Source organism: Taurulus bubalis, assembly GCF_910589615.1.
Source record: "Taurulus bubalis genome assembly, chromosome: 8".
Taxonomy (NCBI): domain Eukaryota; kingdom Metazoa; phylum Chordata; class Actinopteri; order Perciformes; family Cottidae; genus Taurulus; species Taurulus bubalis.
Genome location: NC_136596.1, coordinates 8,699,466 through 8,721,269, shown reverse-complemented (window position 1 = coordinate 8,721,269; position 21,804 = coordinate 8,699,466). Strand labels below are relative to the sequence as shown.

At 41.2% G+C, this 21,804-nt stretch overlaps 1 protein-coding gene across 1 annotated transcript; it reads right to left on the bottom strand.

Moving 5' to 3' along the window:
* Nucleotides 1-1,068: 1,068 nt before the first annotated feature.
* Nucleotides 1,069-21,430, bottom strand: bmpr1ba (bone morphogenetic protein receptor, type IBa; the record flags this gene model as incomplete). Its single annotated transcript, XM_079221808.1, has 11 exons — nt 1,069-1,194; nt 1,285-1,415; nt 1,552-1,727; nt 1,938-2,235; nt 3,683-3,875; nt 4,002-4,140; nt 4,312-4,408; nt 5,051-5,153; nt 5,570-5,669; nt 5,790-5,949; nt 21,325-21,430. The coding sequence occupies 11 exons, from the start codon at nt 21,428-21,430 to the stop codon at nt 1,069-1,071; spliced, it is 1,629 nt and encodes a 542-aa protein (XP_079077934.1).
* Between the last annotated feature and the right edge of the window lie 374 nt (nt 21,431-21,804).

The following is a 21,804-nucleotide window of genomic DNA, read 5'->3' as shown; positions in this document are numbered from 1 at the left end:
CACACATTGACAATAAATCACTACATCATCAAGCAACAAAGTCACCACTACGGTTAGTGTGCAACCGTTTCTGATTGGCTTGGCCGGCCTGTAGTTGCTGCGGAGCACCTACGGGTGGCATCGTTCTGCTTCGATTGCCTCATGAACGCAAAGCCCCCTTCCCGGACCCTGACACAGGGCAAGGAAACACAGAGGCGTGTAGAGCCTCAATCCAGAATTTATTTGGACGTATAAACTTTATTTTTTCACAAAGAGTCTCAAAGAGAGTTTGAGTTGTACATGGAAATCAAGCTTTTTAAACTTTTATATCATTTCACAACTCAAAAATACAGATGTACCTTATCTTCAGTGTCTTCAATCGTGTTTTTTTTGTTGTTTTTTTTTAACACTAACACACTTTTAAAGCCACTTTTTTTTCTGCCACATAGTGTCAGTCATCGTATAATAAGTAAATTTAAGAGTGACAAAAGTGTGTTCAATCCAATTACTGTGTAGAACATAAAGGCAGTAGTGGGTTGACATTGCAGCATGGCACCTCCTATCAAAACACTAACAGGTTGCTTTAAAGCACCTTTTTGTTCTATCAATCGGACCTTCATCTACAGGAAGGGGAGCTTTCACAGAAAGCAGTGATGTAGTATTCCAGGACCTGATCAGTAGCTTGTTTGTATTTCTGCAGCTACAGTGCCAAGTTAAACTCACTCTTTTTTTTCTAGGGATTTTGGAGCATGTGAACAGGAACTTGAGTTAGTTTGAAATGAAAATGTTTCATCTTCTCAGATGGACCGAAGAGGGCCACACTGGCCCAGATTTTTTTTTTAATTAATTTTAGTTATATAGTTAGAAGACTATTGGAGTCCTGAAATGCATTTTTTTCAAGGGGGACTTGGATTGTAGAGTTCTGGGTATCTGGACTCAAGGTGTGTGATCCTGCGATCTTCAAGTGGTGATCTTGCTTCCTGTCCCACCTCCCGTTCCCAGGAAAAAGGATTGTGTGGCCCGGACCAGAGCCAGTGTGATTGCTAGAGCCCTTTCTATGTGTGCACACACACAGATGGCAGTGCCTGCTCACAGCTTGATGTCCTGCGATTCTGACATCTTCGCAAGTGTCTTTTTGACCCGTAGGGCTGTGAGGCGGCAGGCCGGGTTGTGGGCCCAGCATTCTGTCATCAGCTTTCCCATCTGTCTCAAACACTGAGGAGTGACAGATGTATGTTAGGAAGGTCATTACTTTGTGAATGTGTGTCTGTATGTGTATATTTAGCCTATTTCAATGTGTTTTACCTCATCGCTGGTCCATCGATTAGGAAAGGATGGTCGTAGTCTCTTGATGCAGACCACCTCTCTCATGTCTTCATATGAAGGATCTGTAGGAACTAACTCATGGTACGGCAACTGGTACTCTTCGAGAATCCCTACAACAAATGAAAAGGAAACACACTCTGTTCATGTGTCAAAATATATCCTGCATAGCCATCAAAACAGTACTGTACATGTTTTGGTCAGTCTGGCTTTCAGAAGGTGTTTGAAATACAATACAAGTATATATACCTCCTGAAACACAACGGCGAGCGATCTCCCAGAGAATGAGCCCAAAGCTGTACATGTCGGCCATTATGTACGACTGGAAATGACTTCTGTTCAGAGTCTCGTCCAGAACCTCTGGAGGCATGTAGCGCTTAGTACCGACTCTAGTGTTGGGAGGGATGTCTACCTCGTTGGTGTCACTGCAAAGATCAAAGTAAGAATTGTAAAATGAAAGATGAATGAGCTCTGCACATTACTTTATCCTCAAGTTCAAAACTACTTTGACTTGTGACTTATTTGACTATTATCTCTACCAGAGTTTAAATTCAGCAGGATATGGATTACAATCAAGAAGTAGAACATTTCATCAAATCATGCGTAATAGTAAAACATGTGAGTGATTCACTCACCTGATGAACTTGACTGCCAGGCCGAGGTCAGCTATACAGCAGGTCCCATTTCTTTTCACCAGGATGTTCTTACTCTTCAGATCCCTGTGAGCAATGGCAGGTTTGCCCTGGGTGCCAAAGATCTCGGTGTGGAGGTGACAAAGACCCGACACAGAGGAGTAGGCCAGCCGCAGCATGGCTTTATTGTCGAGAGTGGTTGATTTGAGGTAGTCATACAAAGAGCCATTTTCATGGTAGTCCGTGATCAGGTAGAGTTGGGTCCAGGAGCCGGTTCCTTTAATATCAGCAGCTATAAAACCTGAATGAAGGGAGAATAAAGAGGAGTCTGTTATATTTTGTTCTTTTTTTCATTTGTATTATTTATCCCCATTACTTACTACCAAGTTAGTAACTATTACTTCTGGGGTCTGTAGAAACATATCACAAATATGTAATTTTATTCTAAAGCAAAGAAAAAGTAAAAAAACTACAAAAAACAATGAATCAACAACAATAAAACTACTAGTGAAAACTTTAACAGAACAAGAACCCACACCTTTAAAACATTCAATACAGGTTCCTATATTATGTAGGGTTGGTATTCTTTGCAACCAGGTGTTTCCTTAAATTCTAAACAGGGTCTTACTTGTTATATGTGTAATGTCGGATGGCAAAACATTCCAAATTGTCATTCCTCTAAACATAACAGTACTTTGCCTTGAATTAGTTGATGAAACAGGAAGTGAAGAATAACCGTTTGATGCATGCCTATTACTAGTATGGCCATTACTACTAAATTAAAATTTGACATGGATTTTAGACAATAAAGCATTTTTCATGAAGAGCAGAAAAATAGTCTTCCTGTCCCTCACCCATGACTCTCTTTAGCATATGTGTATATCCACATTGTAACTCTTCACCTTGAAAAAACTACCAACGGAAGTCTGTCTTAACTGAATCAGTTAAGCTCAATCATAGAAATAGTAATTACTTTTGAAACTAATCATGCAAAGGCCATATAAATATAAGTAATTTCAAGCATCAAAAAGCGTATTTTTAGCAAGTTGTCCTGTAGCCCTTAATTAACATGTTCATCTTGGCAATTGTCTAATTTGTGGATTTCATGACATCGAGATTATAGATCCTAGCGCTACTTCTAAAATAAAACATGTAGTATCGACTGTGTAAGGCAACATCATGCACTGTCTGCATATAGTTTGTCTTCTAGTTTACTGGCAACTACTTAATTACTATGCAACTTGTAGTGTTTAATTATACAAGCTTTGGTTTGCAGTCGGCTGTTGTCTTCTTTATAATTTGTTGGGGTGGATGGTCTCTTGGCTATAATTGATTTGTTTTGGCAGTGAGTGCAGTGTAGCGCTGCATAGCTAACAATGAACACAGTCCCACACCAACTGTTGCATGCATTTAATGTTAATTTTTTCGGCACTTCCCCGTCACCAGTTCATCCATTTATTAATCCATCATTTAGGATTGTTTAGTATAACTGATACTATATTAGAAAGACTTATTAATTACTGTTCCTTTAAAGTCCTGTTGGGCTCTTTGATAATTGTGATGGAGCACAGAGAGTCTCTTTTGATTGATTTTAAAGACAAAAGTAAATTAAAAGCACAGATGAATAGAGTGACATAGAGGTGCATACAGACTGAAGAAAATGAGAATAGAGACTAGAAATCTAGAAATCAGTAACATGAAGGAGCAGGTTACATGACACATGACTAAAAGACAGAAACGAGTCTTACCCAGTATGTTCTCATGTCTCATTAGGACGGTCTGGTAAATCTCAGTCTCTCTGAACCAACTAGCCTCCTCAGTGGTAAAGAATACTTTCACAGCCACTTTTTCTCCCCTCCATCGGCCCATCCACACCTCGCCATACCTCCCCTTGCCTATTTGCTTCACCATCTGGATCTGCTTGGCTATTGTTCGCTGCACCTGAGAAGGAGCAAATGATGGAAACAGGATTAGTTTCAGTTGAGTGGAACCCGAACAGAGGTTTAGTGAGCCTCCGATGGCTATAGGACCTCCCGAGCTAAATCAGCTGCAATATGAGTATCTCACCAATAGAGGGAGCCCTGAGCCTGAGCCCGAGCTTTGTGACTGCTCAATCAAGTCCCTCAGAGACTCTCCAGGGGGGATGTAGGTCTCATCCTGCTCCAGACCAATGCTGTACCGAGGACGAGACTCCTGACGCTTATACCTGTCAAAACAAAATGATGCAGCATACCCTCTTTACAAAGGATGACAAAAGTATAATACTCAAGGTACCATAGAGAATAGAAACTTCCAGAAATATGCACTGTAATATACACTGTGCATTACAATCTACGAGTCTTTTAAAAGTGTTTATTTGATTGTCACATGTATTTACCTGAAGTAGCAGAAGACAATAATGGCCGCCAGTATAATGCTGCACACAATGACTGAGATCAACAAGGCCATGTGGTGGATCTTTCCATCGACATAGACTGGAGGGGGGGAAAAAAAAGGTATGTGAGATGGTGAGAGAGGAAAAGTATGATGGCATGGATGAGAGGGGAAGGATAAAGGTATCAAGATACATGAAATAATCACAGTCAGGAGGAATAATAAAATCAATCACATTAGTCTTTTCTCTGACAATGATCCACAAATATGTGCAACAAATGGAAATTCTTGAGAAAAAAATGGTTGTAATTATTTTCTGGTTAAAATCGTTAAAAACATGAGAATGATACCAAGAAATGAGTCATTCCTACAAGTCACTTGAAAGAACCACTGTCCAGTAAATCAAGGACAAATCATATTTCAATCATCAATGTTTCATTTGCTTCTGGCACACTCTTTTCTCTCAAGCACCCCAGTCAACAACGAAAGGATGAATTATCTTCCCCTATGATAGGGTTTCAGATTGATGACTGCCCTCGGTGCCTGCTGGGGCTTGTGATTTCCTTGGGAATCTAGGCTTACTGTCGCTCAGATACACAAGACTCTCACACTTGCACAAGGAGTATAGTGTTGTACACAGTAGAGACTGTGGTATTCTCGACACCCAGCACAAGAATCATTCTTGTGTTTCATGGACGAAGAAAAAGAGTTGTGGAGGGATGACAGGAGAGAGATAAACTTACGAGGTGGTTTGAGTGGTGGCAGTGTAGGATGCAGGTTTTGGTTACAATAATCTTGGTCTGTACAGCACTCCATTGATCTCCTTTGACGGGAGTTCCCAGTCTCCTGGAAGACAGAAAAGTGATTATTTTTCACTCTTTCTTCTTAAACAATAAACTGATTAGCCAACCATTTTGACAATCGTAGTAGATCTCAAATCTTTCAATTAAAAAAAGTTGTTTGAAGATGTTACATTTGTCTCTGGGATATTGTGATGTACATTTAACTATTGATCTATTACATTTCTTTTTTCTTTTTATTAGTCAAAAATGTTAATCATTATTAGTTCCAGCTTTAAATATAATTGTGTTACAAATAATCACATAAACTGACATGAGTTTATATAGTCATGTAAGACTTACTACTAAGTCTACTTCTTTCCATCTAAATGAAGTTCAAGGGCTGAGATATATATCGTGGTACGGACATGGTTGCAAAAGGGAGCAGTTATGTGGATTGTAATGTTACTATCATCTACTCACCCTACACTGAAATTCTGATCCTCGGAGCCCGAGGCATCCTGCCGTTTGGACCGGCACCCCTCCCTCCTCCTCCACCATTGTGAAACAGTAGCCATCAGTCCTGGAAAACATGAACAGTAAGAACAGCAACCACTGAGAGGAGAAAATGTTTAATTACTCTAATTCCGCATCTGCACGTGTGTTACATTTCTTGTTTCTTTCGTTACTCCACTCCTTATACCTGCATGTATTATTGTTGGAATCTTCGGGGCAGTAGTGATAACAGTGACACCACAGTAGTTGTTGGGAGGACGAAGGAGCTGTGCTGCCGCTAGTCTCCTTCCCACTGTCCCCTGACTCCTTGCTGGATGCTCTTAGGAGCATGCTGTCCAATATGTTGCCTATAAAACAGGAACAATGAGAAAATAGAAGACATTTAGTTGGAAAAAAACAGTTGAAACTGCATGCATGAATCATAGGTTCATACTACATTTTAACGGAGGAAAGAGCACTATCACGGCTAGCATCAAGTATTGCATTATTAATGCCATCACATGTTTGGACTCATGCTACTAGACGGTGTTTAGTCTAGAGAACATCTGCAAAATAGAAAATATCTGCAGTAATACAGTCAGACCGAGGGGTTACATTATCTGTGAAGCTTAGTGAGTGGGAAAATAATAATGTTAAGTTTAAATAAAAAGGTTTGAAGTCATAATTAAAGAGAAAGGAGATATATCATGTGTTTAATATTTGGTGAAACATGCGGCAACATATTTCGAAAAGGTGTTTCTGTCGCTGCCTCTAATCTTCATAGTCTATGTCATGAGCAGAGCCTCCGCCTCAGCATCCACCAAGTTCTCCTGGGAAGAAGTTTCCTATCTTTACTCCCATAATCCCTGCTGTGCTGGCGTACGCTTGCAGTGAGTGACGATTTCAGACGGCAAATATCCACTCTGTGCGTACTTAGATTCACAGGATACATCCACATCTTCACATGAGCCAGCTGACTGAACTGAAACATAATCTAATTTACGATAGTGAATCCACGAAGAAATGTAAATAAATGAAAATAAAACAGATGATTACAAGCTATGAGCTTGTACAACGTCACGGCTGATTCTTTTAGTGTACAACTGATAAAGCTCCTAAGAATTAGAGCGAAGCTGTTGCATTCCCTACTTATCCTATTTCAAAAGGGCACCTGTTTGTCACATGAGCAAAAAAGGGATAACGAAAGTGTCTTTCCTTCATAGCTTTTACGATTTTTATTTATTCCAGCATGATCATTGAGACCAGATGCTTAACAGCTGCAAGCTGAGATGGTCCAACATAAGCACGAGTCCTTCCCCTCTGAAATATACTACGAATCCAAATCTGCTCTCCTAGTCCTCTTGCAACTTCTCATTCTTGAGTTCAGCTTTTCTTTTTTTAGCGGGTGCTTCTTACAAACAATGAGAATCAATAAACACACAAACAGTATGTGAGAAGGGTGCAGTCAGAATGAACGACCATATGCACTTTTAATTCTCTCTGATAATGTGAACATGAAGTTTAAGTGGTCGAGGTATCCTTCTTAGAAATTGAACGCACAAACACTGCATCTAGTTTCATATCGGTCAGAAACTATGGTACATTGTTTAAGCGAAGAAGAACAAGACTTTTATTCTTTCACTCGAGCAGAAAGTGTGATGCATGGGGGAAATGATATGAAGCTGACACTGGAGAACCAGCAACTGGCCACTTCTACATATGAGGGTGTAAAGCTGATTTGTCCTCAAGTGTAGAAATTGAGATGTTCAGCATATAGTCTACATAAAAAATGTGTAAGACAAAACAATGGGTTTAGCCAAATTTAAAAATGCTTTATGGCTCCTTTATGGATAATGTGTCCTTCTAAATCTTCTAAAACTGGTATTTCCTGCACGATGATTTAATTGCCCATCTTTTCACGATCTATTCTCCATTCTTAGCCTGTGAGCTCAATCACGGCAACAGCTTTTGTTGCGACAGCTTAAATGTCTGCACACTTGTCTACCGCATAATAGTTCCATTATGAAACAAAGCTCAGAGGCAGGGGATTTATACTAAGAAGTTTTTATTTCAGTGTCAGCTTTTGTAGTCGACTTTCATCTTTTTGAATTAGTCTTTATCCTGAGCAACACCTCCTGAACACATTAAAGTTCAATTACTTCAAAATCTATTCTTTTGTTGGAATATTATAATGACCTAAGTAATTAATGCAAGGTTATATGCTCGTCTGATATCTCCATTTAAATATAATTAAAAAAATACAGTGCCGCCTCGTGAAGTGGTGCTGTTCATTTGTATTATCTTTGATATGCTATTCCATCATGACATACATTATACAAATGAACAAGCTAGGATGAACTTTGTTTTAGGGTGTGGGTGCGGCTACTGAAACCAACGGAACATAAGACGATGTGGGCTAGAAGTGTCACCTTTGAAAAAAAGAGTTGGATTAGATGGAAACTTGAAAATGTGTTATATATTTCCTGGGCTGTCAGTCAAATGTCAGATAATGGGTGTGATATCTTCTCTTTCATCTGAGCTTGGCTGTCTTTTACAAAACATCAAAGAACTTCCTACAAGGATAAACGCCTGAAGCTCCCTAATAGACTGAAACACACAGACACAAATGCACACCTGCAATACTACACACTATATGCACATGTGCTTCGCAAATGTCGCTTTCTCTCATGATCAGTGTCACTCATATTCTATGTGCTTTGTTGTCAATGCACTGCACTTGCATTGATTGACATTCATGAATCTGTATTCACAAAAAGGAACCACAACTTTAAGTGATGCTGACTTCAGCAATTCAGGCTCAAAGAAAGGAAAGTTACAGCTAATGCTAATAGAAATTTATTAAAAAAAAGTGCTGATTTTGTTCCTTTGTGTTATGATCAAGGAGCAAATGCTGTTCAATGCGTGAGGTGTTCCTGCTCCTTCATCTCATTTATGTTGACTGAAACAAACTGTGATAATACACCATCAATTGGTTTTCTAACCCACGACTTTCATTGGCAGTCCAAAGTCCTGTTTTGATTGCCTTTCTTTCAAAAGCGAGGAGGTCTGGAGTTGTGCATCATGTAATGTGTGTAATGATGCACCTCTTCATCTTAACATAAACCCTTTAAAAAAAGACAATAATTCACTTCTGTAGCTTGATAATATCCTGTTTTCTAGATTTTTCCTCTGCACAAGGACAACTTCCGAGACAGAAATAACGGCAGAAGATAAATTCAAATGTAGTCTTTTGTGACAAAGTGCTTCACTTTCTAAATGTCTCCCTTGCACACACTGATACTGTGTTGACAATACTGCAAGAGAGGGACGGTGGGGTTTAAAGGGGTCACACTAACAATTGACCGATTGGAGAGAAAGGGAGCGAGGAAGAGTAGGAGGGGGAGAAGAAAGGGGGATTAACAAACGAGAAGTGACAGAGCTGCGGGGAACTGGTGGGCAGTTTAGCAGCACACAGAGGGGACCGAGCAGAGGCCACTGGCCTTTTCCACCCTTTCTCTCACTCTGTCCCCCTCCCTCCCATCACTTACTCCATCCTGCTCCCGAATACTCATTCACTTTGTGTTTCACCCGATGCCAACCTCTATCTCTCCCCCCTTTTCTTCTTTGTCCTATATCACTTTCTTCAGCCCATCTCTGCCTCTCTTCTTCAATTTCTCAAATTCTCAAATATCAACAGCCTCCCTATCTCCTTCTACCCCGACTCTTTTTTCCCTTCTCCTCTTCTACTTTCTTTGCCCTGTCCTCCCAGTGTGAGTTCACTGGATAGTCATGTGAGGTGCTGCTGTGCTGTTGACAAAACACAAAGCCTTTCACATCCATCCTGCACCTGGGATCCCTGGCTACTGCTCGGTGTGTGTGTGTGCGTGTGCGTGTGCGTGTGCGTGTGCGTGTGTGCGTGTGTGTGTGTGTGTGCGTGCGTGTGCGTGTGCGTGTGCGTGTGTGTGTGTGCGTGTGCATACACGTGAGAAAGACAGTGGGAGAGAGATTTTAAAATAGGACAGAGAAAAAGAAAAGCCACAGCCGAGCAGAATTCATTAGTGCTTCTAGGTGAGGTTTCCAACACATTATTTATTAGGTTATCTGATTTAACAGTCAATGTTACAGGAGTCACCTATCTTCTTTGGAAATGTCAGGCTCTGATCCTGAATATTATCAAATCCTATCTTCAAGAAAAAAATGATTGCCTCCATGAAGCCGAGTTCTGCATTTGTATAATATAATGTCTTCTTTTGAGGGCGACATTAAAGGGATATGAGCAGGAAACACGAGGTGTCAGAAACGATCGCCCCTGTGGTCTGGTCCTGGGTGTTAGGTGCAACCCCTGTAGAAGAAGCTGCACTGACCGATCCAGTTCAAACCACACTGTGTCACCAATGTCAAAACATACTGGAGGTCAAACGATTTGAAACTGGCCGAATCTCCAGTCACTTCACCAACACTATAATTGTTTCAAGCTCTTTCACTAAAATGGCCTTTCAGATGCCAGTGTGAGCTTTCAGGTCTCCCCTATAGGCTTTTTTTCAGGCTTGATGGCAGGATATAGGGGCCACTGTAAACACACAATTAACAACCGTGGCCCCACAAACCCCCCAAAGCTAAAAGGCCTCTTTTCAACAGGCGGCGCTTTGTGCAAACTGAAACAAACAAAAAGAAACGAAGAAGACAGATATTAAGATAGAAGGAGGGGAGAGAAGTGAGGGAGAGGGATATTGTGCATGAGATGGCACGATGACGATAGGAGATTTTAGAGGAAGATAGAAAGACAAACAGACAAGGGAAAACAGAAATGGAGAGAACATATCATTAGTTATCCTGGCCATGTCAAACAAGGCCTACCAGAAAAGCCCTTTCATCGAGTCCATGTAAACATTACCCACCTCCCCCTTCCACTTAAGACACACTCATTTGACAACGCTGCTCCCTTCCTGCCCCTTTCTTCCCTCTAAGTAGTAGTTCATCTTGCTGGTGTTTGACAGTGCCGTCGGTACAGCAAAAGAAACATGGAGGGTGAAAGGGTTTTGCTCTCTCTCTCTCTCCTTCCATGTACTTCCAGTGGCTGGTCTTATCTCCATGTTCTTCTCCCTGTCAATGCTTGGGATGAGCTGAAACATCCCACAAGTGCAGGAATGTCTTAATGAACCCCACTTTGTGATCTGAATGCTGGGAAGCTGAGGTTGTCTCTCTAGCTGGTTTACTTTGAAATCAAAGCAGCGTTTTGCGTCCTGTGACAAAGCTCTCTCTCTCTCTTTCACTACTTTGTTACTTACTCTAATAATATTAGAGGAGAAAGGATCAGATTCTTATTCAAGTCACTTCAACAGCCAGTGAAGTCGGATTGAGAGGTTGCACTCATTGACAAAGGAAAATAATGGTTCTTTGGCCAGTCAGTCTCTAGCTCACAGGCACAAAACCTGCTAGCTTACATTCTATTAATTGAAAACAGGAAGATGTTGTGCATCATCACTCCTCCATGTCCCTTTTTCTTGTACTCCTTTTAAAAGCTCTGGTGTTTATCTCTCTCGACTGACTTTTTAACACACTTGTCTTTCTTGCTCCACCTTTTAGCACCTCTTTTTCATCATTCATTCACTACTCATCCCCTCTCTTAAAACTCACGGACACATTCTGTATAAAAGGTTTAAAATAGACACACATGAACATGGGGAAATACTGTTAATGTTAATAAGGAAACTGCAATTTGAATGTAATAAAATGGTCAAATTAATCAACACATTTGAGAAAAACAATTGAGATGATTAAGATGTCTGAACAAAGCTTTTTACCAATAAGCTCTGCAAGCAGAATTGAGGCCGGCCACCAAGTAGCCAATCACAAAACACAAAAGTGATGTCATGGCTTTGACAGAGTACAGCTTTTTTTTGTTTTCTTTTGCAAAAACCACTCGTGAGATGAGGGATGTGAGATGCCGTTGGATTGCATTCAGCCTTTCTTTCCTCCGACACAACAACATCATCAACAGCTCTTCAAACATTCCTTCATTATGTCACACTGATGAATGAAGCAGTAATGAGCCAGTGCCAGTCTCTGGTTATATAGCTGTCATCTGCCAGCTTTATGCTACGACTAGTTGGGTATGTCTGTCTGTGTGTGTGTGTGTGTGTGTGTGTGTGTGTGTGTGTGTGTGTGTGTGTGTGTGTGTGTGTGTGTGTGTGTGTGTGTCCTTTCATGGGGATGAGTGACAGGTACGCAAGGATTCCGGAAGGCCCTCAGCGTTCCCTTTGGAATACAAGGAAATGTTGAACTGTTCCTTTAAGAAGGTATGAGAGAGCAAAGTAAAGAGAAAGAGACCAGCTGGTCTCTTCATCAAAAGCTCTTTCTCAAGGCCATCTGTGGGCTCCTACTCATCACAAAACAGCTTGTATCAATTCAAATTTTATTTCCAGCATCCAGCTGGATCAGTGGGCTATGGTTGTGTAATCCTGATACCACTTTGTTCTGATTGGACAACATGCTACCACCTGATTCGTTATCAGGCAAAAATGAGAGCCACAGTTGAGCAAAGTACTACATGGAGAATGGAGATTTACCATGATTATTATAGCAACTTGATGAAAACTACTACTCTCAGGCAACAATAGTTTCATCAGATCCAGAAATCTCCATCAGTTTATGAAATAATATTATTCCTGAAGAATTTTTTTAAGATTCTTTTTTTTCTTCATTTCGACAGAGCACAGCGTAGAAATGGGGGCGAGCGAGGGGTGTGACATGCAACAGCCTGTAACCACTCAGCTAACAATCATGATTCCTCTAGCTCTTAAATATAGCATGTTGTATGCTTGTAATGGAAGATCTTAGCCATATCATCCACCCCTAATAAACACGATTGGAAATGAAACAAATGAAACCATTAGAATCACTGGCTCGTAAAAATATTTACTCCAGATCAATTGTTTAGGTTAAAGTGAGTTGATGCATCTCAAAATATAAACAAAGAAGATGGAAAAAGTCCTCCCACATCTCTTTTCAAACAATTCCTATGGAAGACAAATGAAGAAACAAGAAGCATTGGTGAGCTCGTCCAGATCTCGTACAGCAGCAGCTGTGTGCGTCACATAGGAATGCTTAACCATCAGCAACAACACACAGAGTAAGGCAGCACACACAGTGTCTGCCGCTATTTCAATGCATCAGCATTAAAAACACAAAATTCTCGAGTTAGAGCCAACACTCGGACATCCACTTTAACAAAGGTGAAATCAAATTTAAATGAAAACCTTTTCAAATGTATGAACATTTCATAGAAAAGAAGGAGGGAAGTGTCCGTCAGAACCAGGTTGATTTGATAGGAGGCATGCTTGTGTACTCAGTCAACAAAGCCATTGCAAGCAGGTTTGAATAGTGTTTTTTTTTATGTATTTCTTCTTTCCCTTCTGGGATCATTACATTTTGTTCTAGCATGTCAGAAAAGTGCCTGGTGTCATGAAGCTCTCCAATGGCCACACACAAAAACACTCGACATCTGCATGAAGCGCAGTGACTGTGGCAATTACTGATATCAAATGAACTGTGAATGAACTTTTACCAATTAGTTCCAATGGTGTTTCTTCAGAGTCATCCTCCCATTGTCTGAAAGCCTTCTTTCTCCATGTAAATGTACAAACACAAGTTCAACAACAAATAACCACAAACCAAACATTAAATCCAAAGCCTCCAACATGTGGTTTATAATGCAGACTGCATGGGTTTAAATGTCTGACAAACAAAATAATGATAAATGAACAAAGCCTCCAGTAAAAAAAAAAGCCTGACCGACTCTCATCGGAAAGAATAAAAGTTATATCATTACAAACCTATATACTGTCAAATCTGTTTGTGTGACTGAGCATACTTGGACTATGATGCACACCCATTATACAATAATAAGTATTATGTTACACACACCCTCACAGTCCATTTAAACCTGGAAGCTATTATCACCACATCGAATATGCTATTTCTGTGATATCCTCATGTGACTCATTGTTCCATCATGGAGGTATGCAAAAATCACATCTATAAACTGATAGCCATGCACCCACCAAGTCAAAAGTTGGCCATGGCAAATATAACAGCCGAAGTTTATAATTCCGCACAGTGGATAAAAAAGAGTGATTCGAAACACGCAGATACACTCTCACAAGCTGACGTTTTTGGGGAAATGGAGAATGACAGCGTAGAGAGGTACTTTACATTTTTGGGAGACGCAATTCTTTGCTGCTAGGAACATGATGTCACCCTGAAGTCTAGTCATGATGTCACCTTCTTGTGTGAGCATATGTGTCTATTTGAGACAGTATAAAAGCGAGAAAGATACAAGAAAAGGAGGAATTGAATAGCAATGAAATCATTAAACAGTAAAAAAAAAAAAAAAATTTAAAAACAAGAAGCAATCTTTTCAAAATTATTTGATCAGCTCCTTCACATTTCCGTTGCTCAGTTACAGTATAAAAGAATCAAATTGGATCAAACTTTTTCTTCGTACTCAAACTGACAATACAGTGTTGCTGTCTCGTGGTCATCATATAGGCGGGGACACAAACACACACTTTTTTTTCAGGCTGAGAAATTGCCTCACTTGAAACACACGTCAACTGCATGACTAACTTAAATAAATACTCCAAGTGATGAAAACTCTAAATACGCAACACGAAAGGACATTACATACAAGGAAGAAATGCATGCCTAGAGGGAGACGTGCAGAAGGGGCACGGCAGAGAAGGAGGAGGAATACGTTTATGTCACCCGAACAAAAAGTTATAAATCTTGATGTATATTTTGTCCTTATGCAAAAGGTCAAATGTGGGTCTGGAATTTGTAAATAAAAAAAGAAACTTGGCTCAATGGGCAGACTGCAGCGCACAAGTTTAACTTTGTTCACTTGCTATGTCCACAAATTGCTTGATTAAAGTGAATGCTCTGATTAAGATGCCAGTTTGACTAAGAGACGGGCCAAACACGCACTGCAGCCCAGGTCAAGCTGCTTTGCTGCTCTTACTTCTGGAATAATGTGTGGTAGCATGCCGGCTGGTACGGGACAGGAAGGCACAGAGAAGATGTAAGAACTCTGTGTTAGATGTTTTTGACCTTTGGTAAATTATACAGCACCTTGACACAAGCGGTTTATGGTTTTACTTGAAACATGAAAGACGTTTTCTTGTTTGTTTCCTTGTTTTTTTTTCCAACAATCAGTTTACACTAAAGAGGTGAAGACCCTTCATATGTGGAGACAAATCTGTAAGGCCAAATAGCAAGAACAGTTGCCTTTGAACTTGAAGACATGAATATGCAGACAGTCGTTTGCTGACTTTTGAAAAGAGACGATTCTCAGAGGGTGAGGAGTTTTATTATTCAAGTCATTTTAACATCACATGGATTAAAGTTTGTGTAATTAAGTTAAATCAAACTGTAGCCTCACTATAGTATTGTATATTTTACTCTAAACTGGTGCATAGTTCAAGAAGACTTGGAACTAGCGATTGAGACATAAACTCATGTTCACAATGTTTACTGAGGTAATGAATGAAGTTAGAAGTAGTGTCATTTTCTCATAGACTTCTATACAACCAGAGGAGTCGCCCCCTGCTGGTCAGTAGAGAGGATGCAAGTTGCCGCCGGGTTCCAAAGCATCACCCGAGCTGAGTCACACCGCCAAACACAAACGTGTGTCACTGTTGCTATAAATGAAATGAAATGAAACCTTGACCAGTTCATCCCGACTGGATTCATATCATGAAAACAGAGACACACAACATGCATATCAAAAAGTTGTCTAACTGAATGCTCCTCTGAACACACACACATGCACACAGACAACCGCACACAAGGAGTGTGTAATAAAAAACCAGAAACTATCATTTCTCTTTCAGGACACATCTAGCCCGCCCTCGTAGGGGCAATCCGAAAACACACAAACACAAACAATCACACTATGACTCACACACACAATCATTATCAATCAGAACTTACAGCCACCGACAATGATTGCTTGGGCTGAATGACAAATGAACATATGAATTTTAGATGTCCGCCACAGAAAATGAGAACAAATCAGTGTGTAGGTGAGTGCCTCGCTGTGGGCCTGTGGGAGTGCCGAGAGCGTCAGTGTGTGCGTAGGTTTTGTGTGTGTAGGGAGGGATGATGGTGTTAACATTACAGCTGCCATGTGTTTATTTCCCAGAGTTCTGGTCTGTGGCGTCTCAGTCATCTCCACAGGCTTAAACAATCACTTTCCATCCATTTAAAGCCTGTGTGTGTGCGTGTGTGTGCATGTGTGCGTGTGTGTGCATGTGTGCGTGTGTGTGTGTGTGTGCGTGTGTGTGTGTGTGTGTGTGTGTGTGTGTGTGTGTGTGTGTGTGTGTGTGTGTGCGTGCTGTGGGAGGATATTAGAGCACCTCTTATTAATGTGTGGATAATGTGTGGAATGTGAACATTAGTATGTATTCGTTTAACATCCATGACGAGAACACATCTCACATGTATAGTGTGTGTGTGTGTGTGTGTGTGTGTGTGTGTGTGTGTGTGTGTGTGTGTGTGTGAGAGAGAGGGTCCCTGGTGTGTTTTACAGTGTGTTTACAGTTGTATGCGTCGCCCTGTCTCCACCGTGTGATTAGCTTCCCATTAACTAAGTCACATATCACCCATCAGTGGCTCCAGGCCTCCTCTGTACTATCTCACTGGACAAACATGCTGTCGGCAACGTCACGTACACACACACACACACACACACACACACACACACACACACTCAACATCCAGTCCCATCTGAACAGCCATTAGGTACCTATTATAGCGGATGATGATTGTCTGTATTGCAAAGCCATTTGGTTAAAAGTAGGCATCCTGACAGCCACAAATGACCCTAAATTACAGCTTGTGGATTTATTCATTTTTCACAGCCACGTTTAATGTAGCTCGTTCATTCACTCTCTTACTTTGCTTTCCTTCCTTGTGACGCGATCAACTAATAAACAAAATGACCAAACCTTTGGAGGTAAGGGGATATATTTTAGGCTCACACAAAACACAACAAAATCTTTTAATACGCCCTAACAATTAAATATATGGAATCATATATATATATATCTCTCTCTCTCTCACCCCCCTCTCTCTCTCCATCTCCCGGTGGAGGGGTGGGTATTTAAGGAGGGGGCGTGCGAATACGTGGAAAACCCTAAGCCCTTGATGTCCGAGCGCACTGCGCCTGTGAGAGCCAGCTCTGCTTCACCTGTTATCTGTCCATCACTGTGTTGTGTTGCACTGCACTCTCAGCTCACAGAGGAATACCTGGCCATAGGTCAACAATAACCACAACAACTTTAATATTAAAAGAGCAGCACTAGTACAACTCTGAAACCATCTAAATGCCCCTGTACAATTGTTCTAAATTAGCACAATAAAACACTAAAAAACGTGCAGCTACAGGATAAGTCAATCTGACCACAAATCTTCAGGCAAATGTGGATTTCTCTTGGAATTTATTAGGTAAAGTTTTTCGGGAAACTGACTTTGTCCATGCATTATACTGCTTGAGCAAAACAGGTAGAATTTAGACATAACTTTTTCCCATGGAGTGTCATATTTAAAGTCAGTGGAAACAGTAACAAAGATGGTTTTGATGGGTTTTATTTTGTGTGTTTTCTGACAATCAGCAAGGTAAATCACAATGCTTTTGTCCGGCAATAGCCTGTAAAAATTGCCCAAATCCCTGATGATTATATTTATTGTTCACTTCAACAAGCGTCACACAGCATTTCACCGGAACTGCGTTTCAACCCGGGTGTCATGTTTCCATCACTGCCGATCACAGCTGGAGCCAATAAATACCTGTGACTACTGCAGAGTCATTTGTCCCGGGAATGAATGCTGATTGTTACCTTTCCCACTGAAGAAAAAAGCCAGATGTTAGTGAGTGTTAGTGGGTTTTTTGTCCAGTGGGAAAGGGGCTTTACACACACACACACACACACACACACACACACACATGCACACACACACACTTCCCCTGCTCCAGCTGTGTCTTAAGAAGTCAGGGCCAGACCGGTAATCTGACTGGGATAGAAGTTACTGGATCTGTATCCATTACAGGATGTAATACCCCTCACTCCCAAACTCTCCTCACTTCCCCTTACCTTCCACTTTCTAGAGGTCATTTCAAGATAATGTTTTTTTCCTCGCACACAACATAAGGACTGTGTCAAATATCGCATATCAGAGACTCATATTTATGTCATTGCTTTGTCACTGACCCCAGCTCATGCCACCACATTAGCCTTGTGGGTCCCACCTTGTTAACCTTAACTCAGTCAGACACTCCCAGGGGCGGACCACGATTTCTGGCGCCACATGTGTTAAAGAAATCCTTTCAGATGTCACACAGGGAAATCAATTAAAAAAAGAGGCTAAACCTAAGGTGTGAGTTTACTTCAGGACACCAACAATTTGTTTTCAACAAACCAGCAGCAACACATCACCTCTGCGTTTCAGCTTCCCAGCCAACAGATCAGTAGTTCTAGGTATCAGTTTCCAGCGAGGGAACTCAACACATCCTGTCAGGAAGCTTTGAGGCTGAGGAGCAGAAAGCACCACTAGCAGTTTGCTACAGTGAGTCAGCTCCCACACCTTCTGCTTCTCTTTTCTCTAAACTGCTTTTTTTTTTTCTTTTTAGAAATGCCTGAGTCAGTTATGTCAATGACTTCCTGAGAGCAGAGAATGAACATGTGTGTTGAGATGCAGCGATTTGTGGTTAGCAATAAATGCAAAGAAAGCATGCTTTGTCTATTACATGCACCGCTTATTGATATTGAAAAAATTGCTTCTCTTAACACCATTGGAACGCAGCCTTGATTTAATCTATTCTTTTGTGAAGAAAACATCAGCTGGGTAACAGCTGAAATCATCAAGCAGGTGTTCAGTGACACACAGGGGGAGAAGGATGCAGCACACAGATTTTGCCAACAACTTTATGAAACCTAAAAACAAATTAGCCGTTAGATGCCAGTTGAAGAGCGCGCGGCACATTCTCAGTAGTCAGAGAACACATGTGTGAAGCGATTATTTTGGCTCAAAACAGAGTGGGAGTTGTATTCTGTTAAAACAAAACCTGAAATTCTGCAGAGAGCAACAGAGTCTCATTAGCGGGCAGAGACAAAAGCAAAGCAACTGGCAAAGCTTTGACTGTGAAAACTGATACAGCGGTGCTTATTTCCACCAAGGACAATGAAATGTAAGCTATCGCGCTCACTCCACACTTCCCAGAACTCACATTGAAGGCTGCAGCATGGCGTAGGTGGAAGGTCACAGAATATCTGTGTGTGTGTGTGTGTGTGTGTGTGTGTGTGTGTGTGTGTGTGTGTGTGTGTGTGCATGTGCAGGATTTTTAAAATGGGCACATTCTCTCATTTCTCCTTGAAGAATAATGAACACATAGTCCTTAATGTGTTTGAGACAATGGCCTAGACATGTTGTAGGGCAAAGTGTGCCCTCCGTTCAGACACAACACCGTAGCTGTCTACTGCCGGAAACCTGTGATGTCTCCACTTCACCTGCGGCTATAGGACCAGGAAACACTCGCTGACCAAGTCCACCATTCACTCTACCAAGCATCCATGAGATGTTGTAAAGGCCAGAGAGCTGGAGGAAACAGGGAGAATACGACAAAGCGGCGAAGGGCAGACTGGAAAAAAAGAAAGTGAGGTAGTGAGAGTCCTAAAATATATATTTAATATATGTTGTTTAGAAAACCAATATTTGCCTGTTGAGTCACAGTTGAATCTATTGCCAGGATAATCAATCATCTGTATGTTAACACATGAATGAGCCTGTTGCTGGTCCAATCAATCAACTATGTTAATGAATGAGGCAGTTGGTAACAGGCCTTGTGAAAAATGCTATTTGAATAGAGTTTTGACACTTGATTCAATTTAAGAAAAACAAGGAGCATTTATGGTGAGAAATAAAATAAAACACTCAAGCTGATTATTTTTCTCATTCTAGTTAGCATTGAAACAGAAAGCATCCAAGCTGAAAATGATGCACTATATGTTTTTCTCTTTTATGTAGTCACAATGTGGCCATTTTGGGGGTTGATCTGAACTAGGCACGTGCCAAACATATCACTATTCTTACAGTATAAAAGTAATCAGGGTTTTTGATTTATTAATTTATACAGACTGAGTTTGAACAGGTCTAGCAGTAATCTGGGAAAATCGGGGTGAAGGCTGAAGAAATGTGACCTCAGATAAACTAATTCTTGTTTTCGGTCAGTATTAAACTATGTGGCACATTAATGTCACACAGGTATATTTAAATCAACTGAAACATTGCATTGCCCAACACCCAAACTTCCCATTATGGATAATTATCTGTACCACTGCAACAGTTGCAGTGATACAATAAATAAGGAATGTAAAACATAAAGACAAGTGAAACACATAAATGTTCAACTATAACATGAACTCCAAATTCAGAAAGAAAAAAAAGACTTGGTACAGGTCCAACTTTCTGTCAGCTTTCACGTATGTCTTCTTCTTTGGCAGCTGCTCTGGAGCTCCTTGGACAGAGCAGTCCGTGTTACAATGAGCGTAAGACACTGCAGGAAATCTGTGTGCAAATGCTTCAATATCCGTGGCATTCCAAATATCTGGTATTTCTTCCAAGGCTTAGTTGTCAATGATAAAACAGAATCTGCGAAGCAAAGGGAATAATCAAAAGAAGAGGGTCACAGCATGGACTCCATAGAAAAAGCCAACTCAGCCTGTGACAATGACAGGAAAGATGGACGAGCAAGAGGGGGTGACGTGCAGTCAGAGGTCGCAGGATGACCTCAGCACATAGCACACCGAGAATAAGGTATGAGCCTTCGCTGGCTTAACTTCAGGGCTCCCAGCTGAAACAACCTCCAATGACTTTAAATAGAACAACAATAAAGAGAGAAAAGAAAAATATGCACAGCCACTGTCCAAAACCTGTATTCTGACAACACACACACTCATTTAAATGCCATCAATAATTACTTTTTTTTTAATCCACAGGACTGCTGTGCCATGGTTAAACCCACATGCTGGAAAAACTACAGAGGCAGAGCGTCAAACCTTAACAACACATCACAACATTAAACACAATCTCTCTAACACCTCGCCGATCACACTCCAGATACCAAACATGGTCACAGACACAGCGGGTGATGCAGCTGACGGTACCCATGTTGACCCAAGACAATATTTATTTCTGATCGTTTGAAGGAAAGTGAATGTTTTGAAGATATGAAAGTGAATGTCAGAGCAGCTTCTAACTCCTACAACGAGTGAGCAATTGAAAGTGATCAGATTATTTAGTAACTTCCCACACTGCAACTTTCAATGACTCCATTTATTTTTGTATAGTCGGTTAATTCGCCAAATTCATTATTATAGTGTTTTTGAAATCTTCTTGTCTCAAATGCCACATACAAATCTCCGTTTTGGAGCTGATTTCTAAAACTGACTGTCATCACGAGTTGCTCACAGTCACTGCGGAGCACAGATTCAAGCCGCATCTTTTGAAAGTAACTTTCAAGCCGTGAAACAAAGAGAAGAGAGAACAATAACAAACACAGATATGGTTTGTCGTGAGGAGCACAACCCCTGACCAAACCACACAAGTTTTCAAAGTGTAAAACGGAAATTGAAACAACAAATTCAGCGACACTTTTGCGGGCGAGAGAAAGTTTTGCAGTAACTCACCGTGTGCTCGTGCGTGAAGAGAGAACAGTCCAAGCAGCAGCAGAGGACTCCGGCTCCAGAGGCAGAGAGAGAGACAGCGCTTCAGCCTTTCTCCCTGCACTGGCATGGTAGAGTCTGTTGCTCCGCGCCTCTCTTCTCCTCTCTTCAGTACAGTCCACACGACAGGCTCCTCCACTCACACACTGCCTCTGCTTCCCAGTGTGTGTGTGTAGGTGCCAGAGAGAGAGAGAGGGGTGGGAGGAGGAGGAGGAGGAGGAGGAGTACCGGGCATGCGAGCTCCTGGATGTGTGTGTGTGTGTGTGTGTGTGTGTGTGTGTGTGTGTGTGTGTGTGTCCACCGCAACGTGAGAAAGTCCACACCACACAAAACACACCAGCAGTGGCAGCAGCAGTTGCAGTTGATTGTCCTCCAACCCGGTTTGACAGTGGCAGCCCAGCTGAGAGAGAGAGAGAGAGAAGGAGAGAGAGGAAGAGAGAGAGG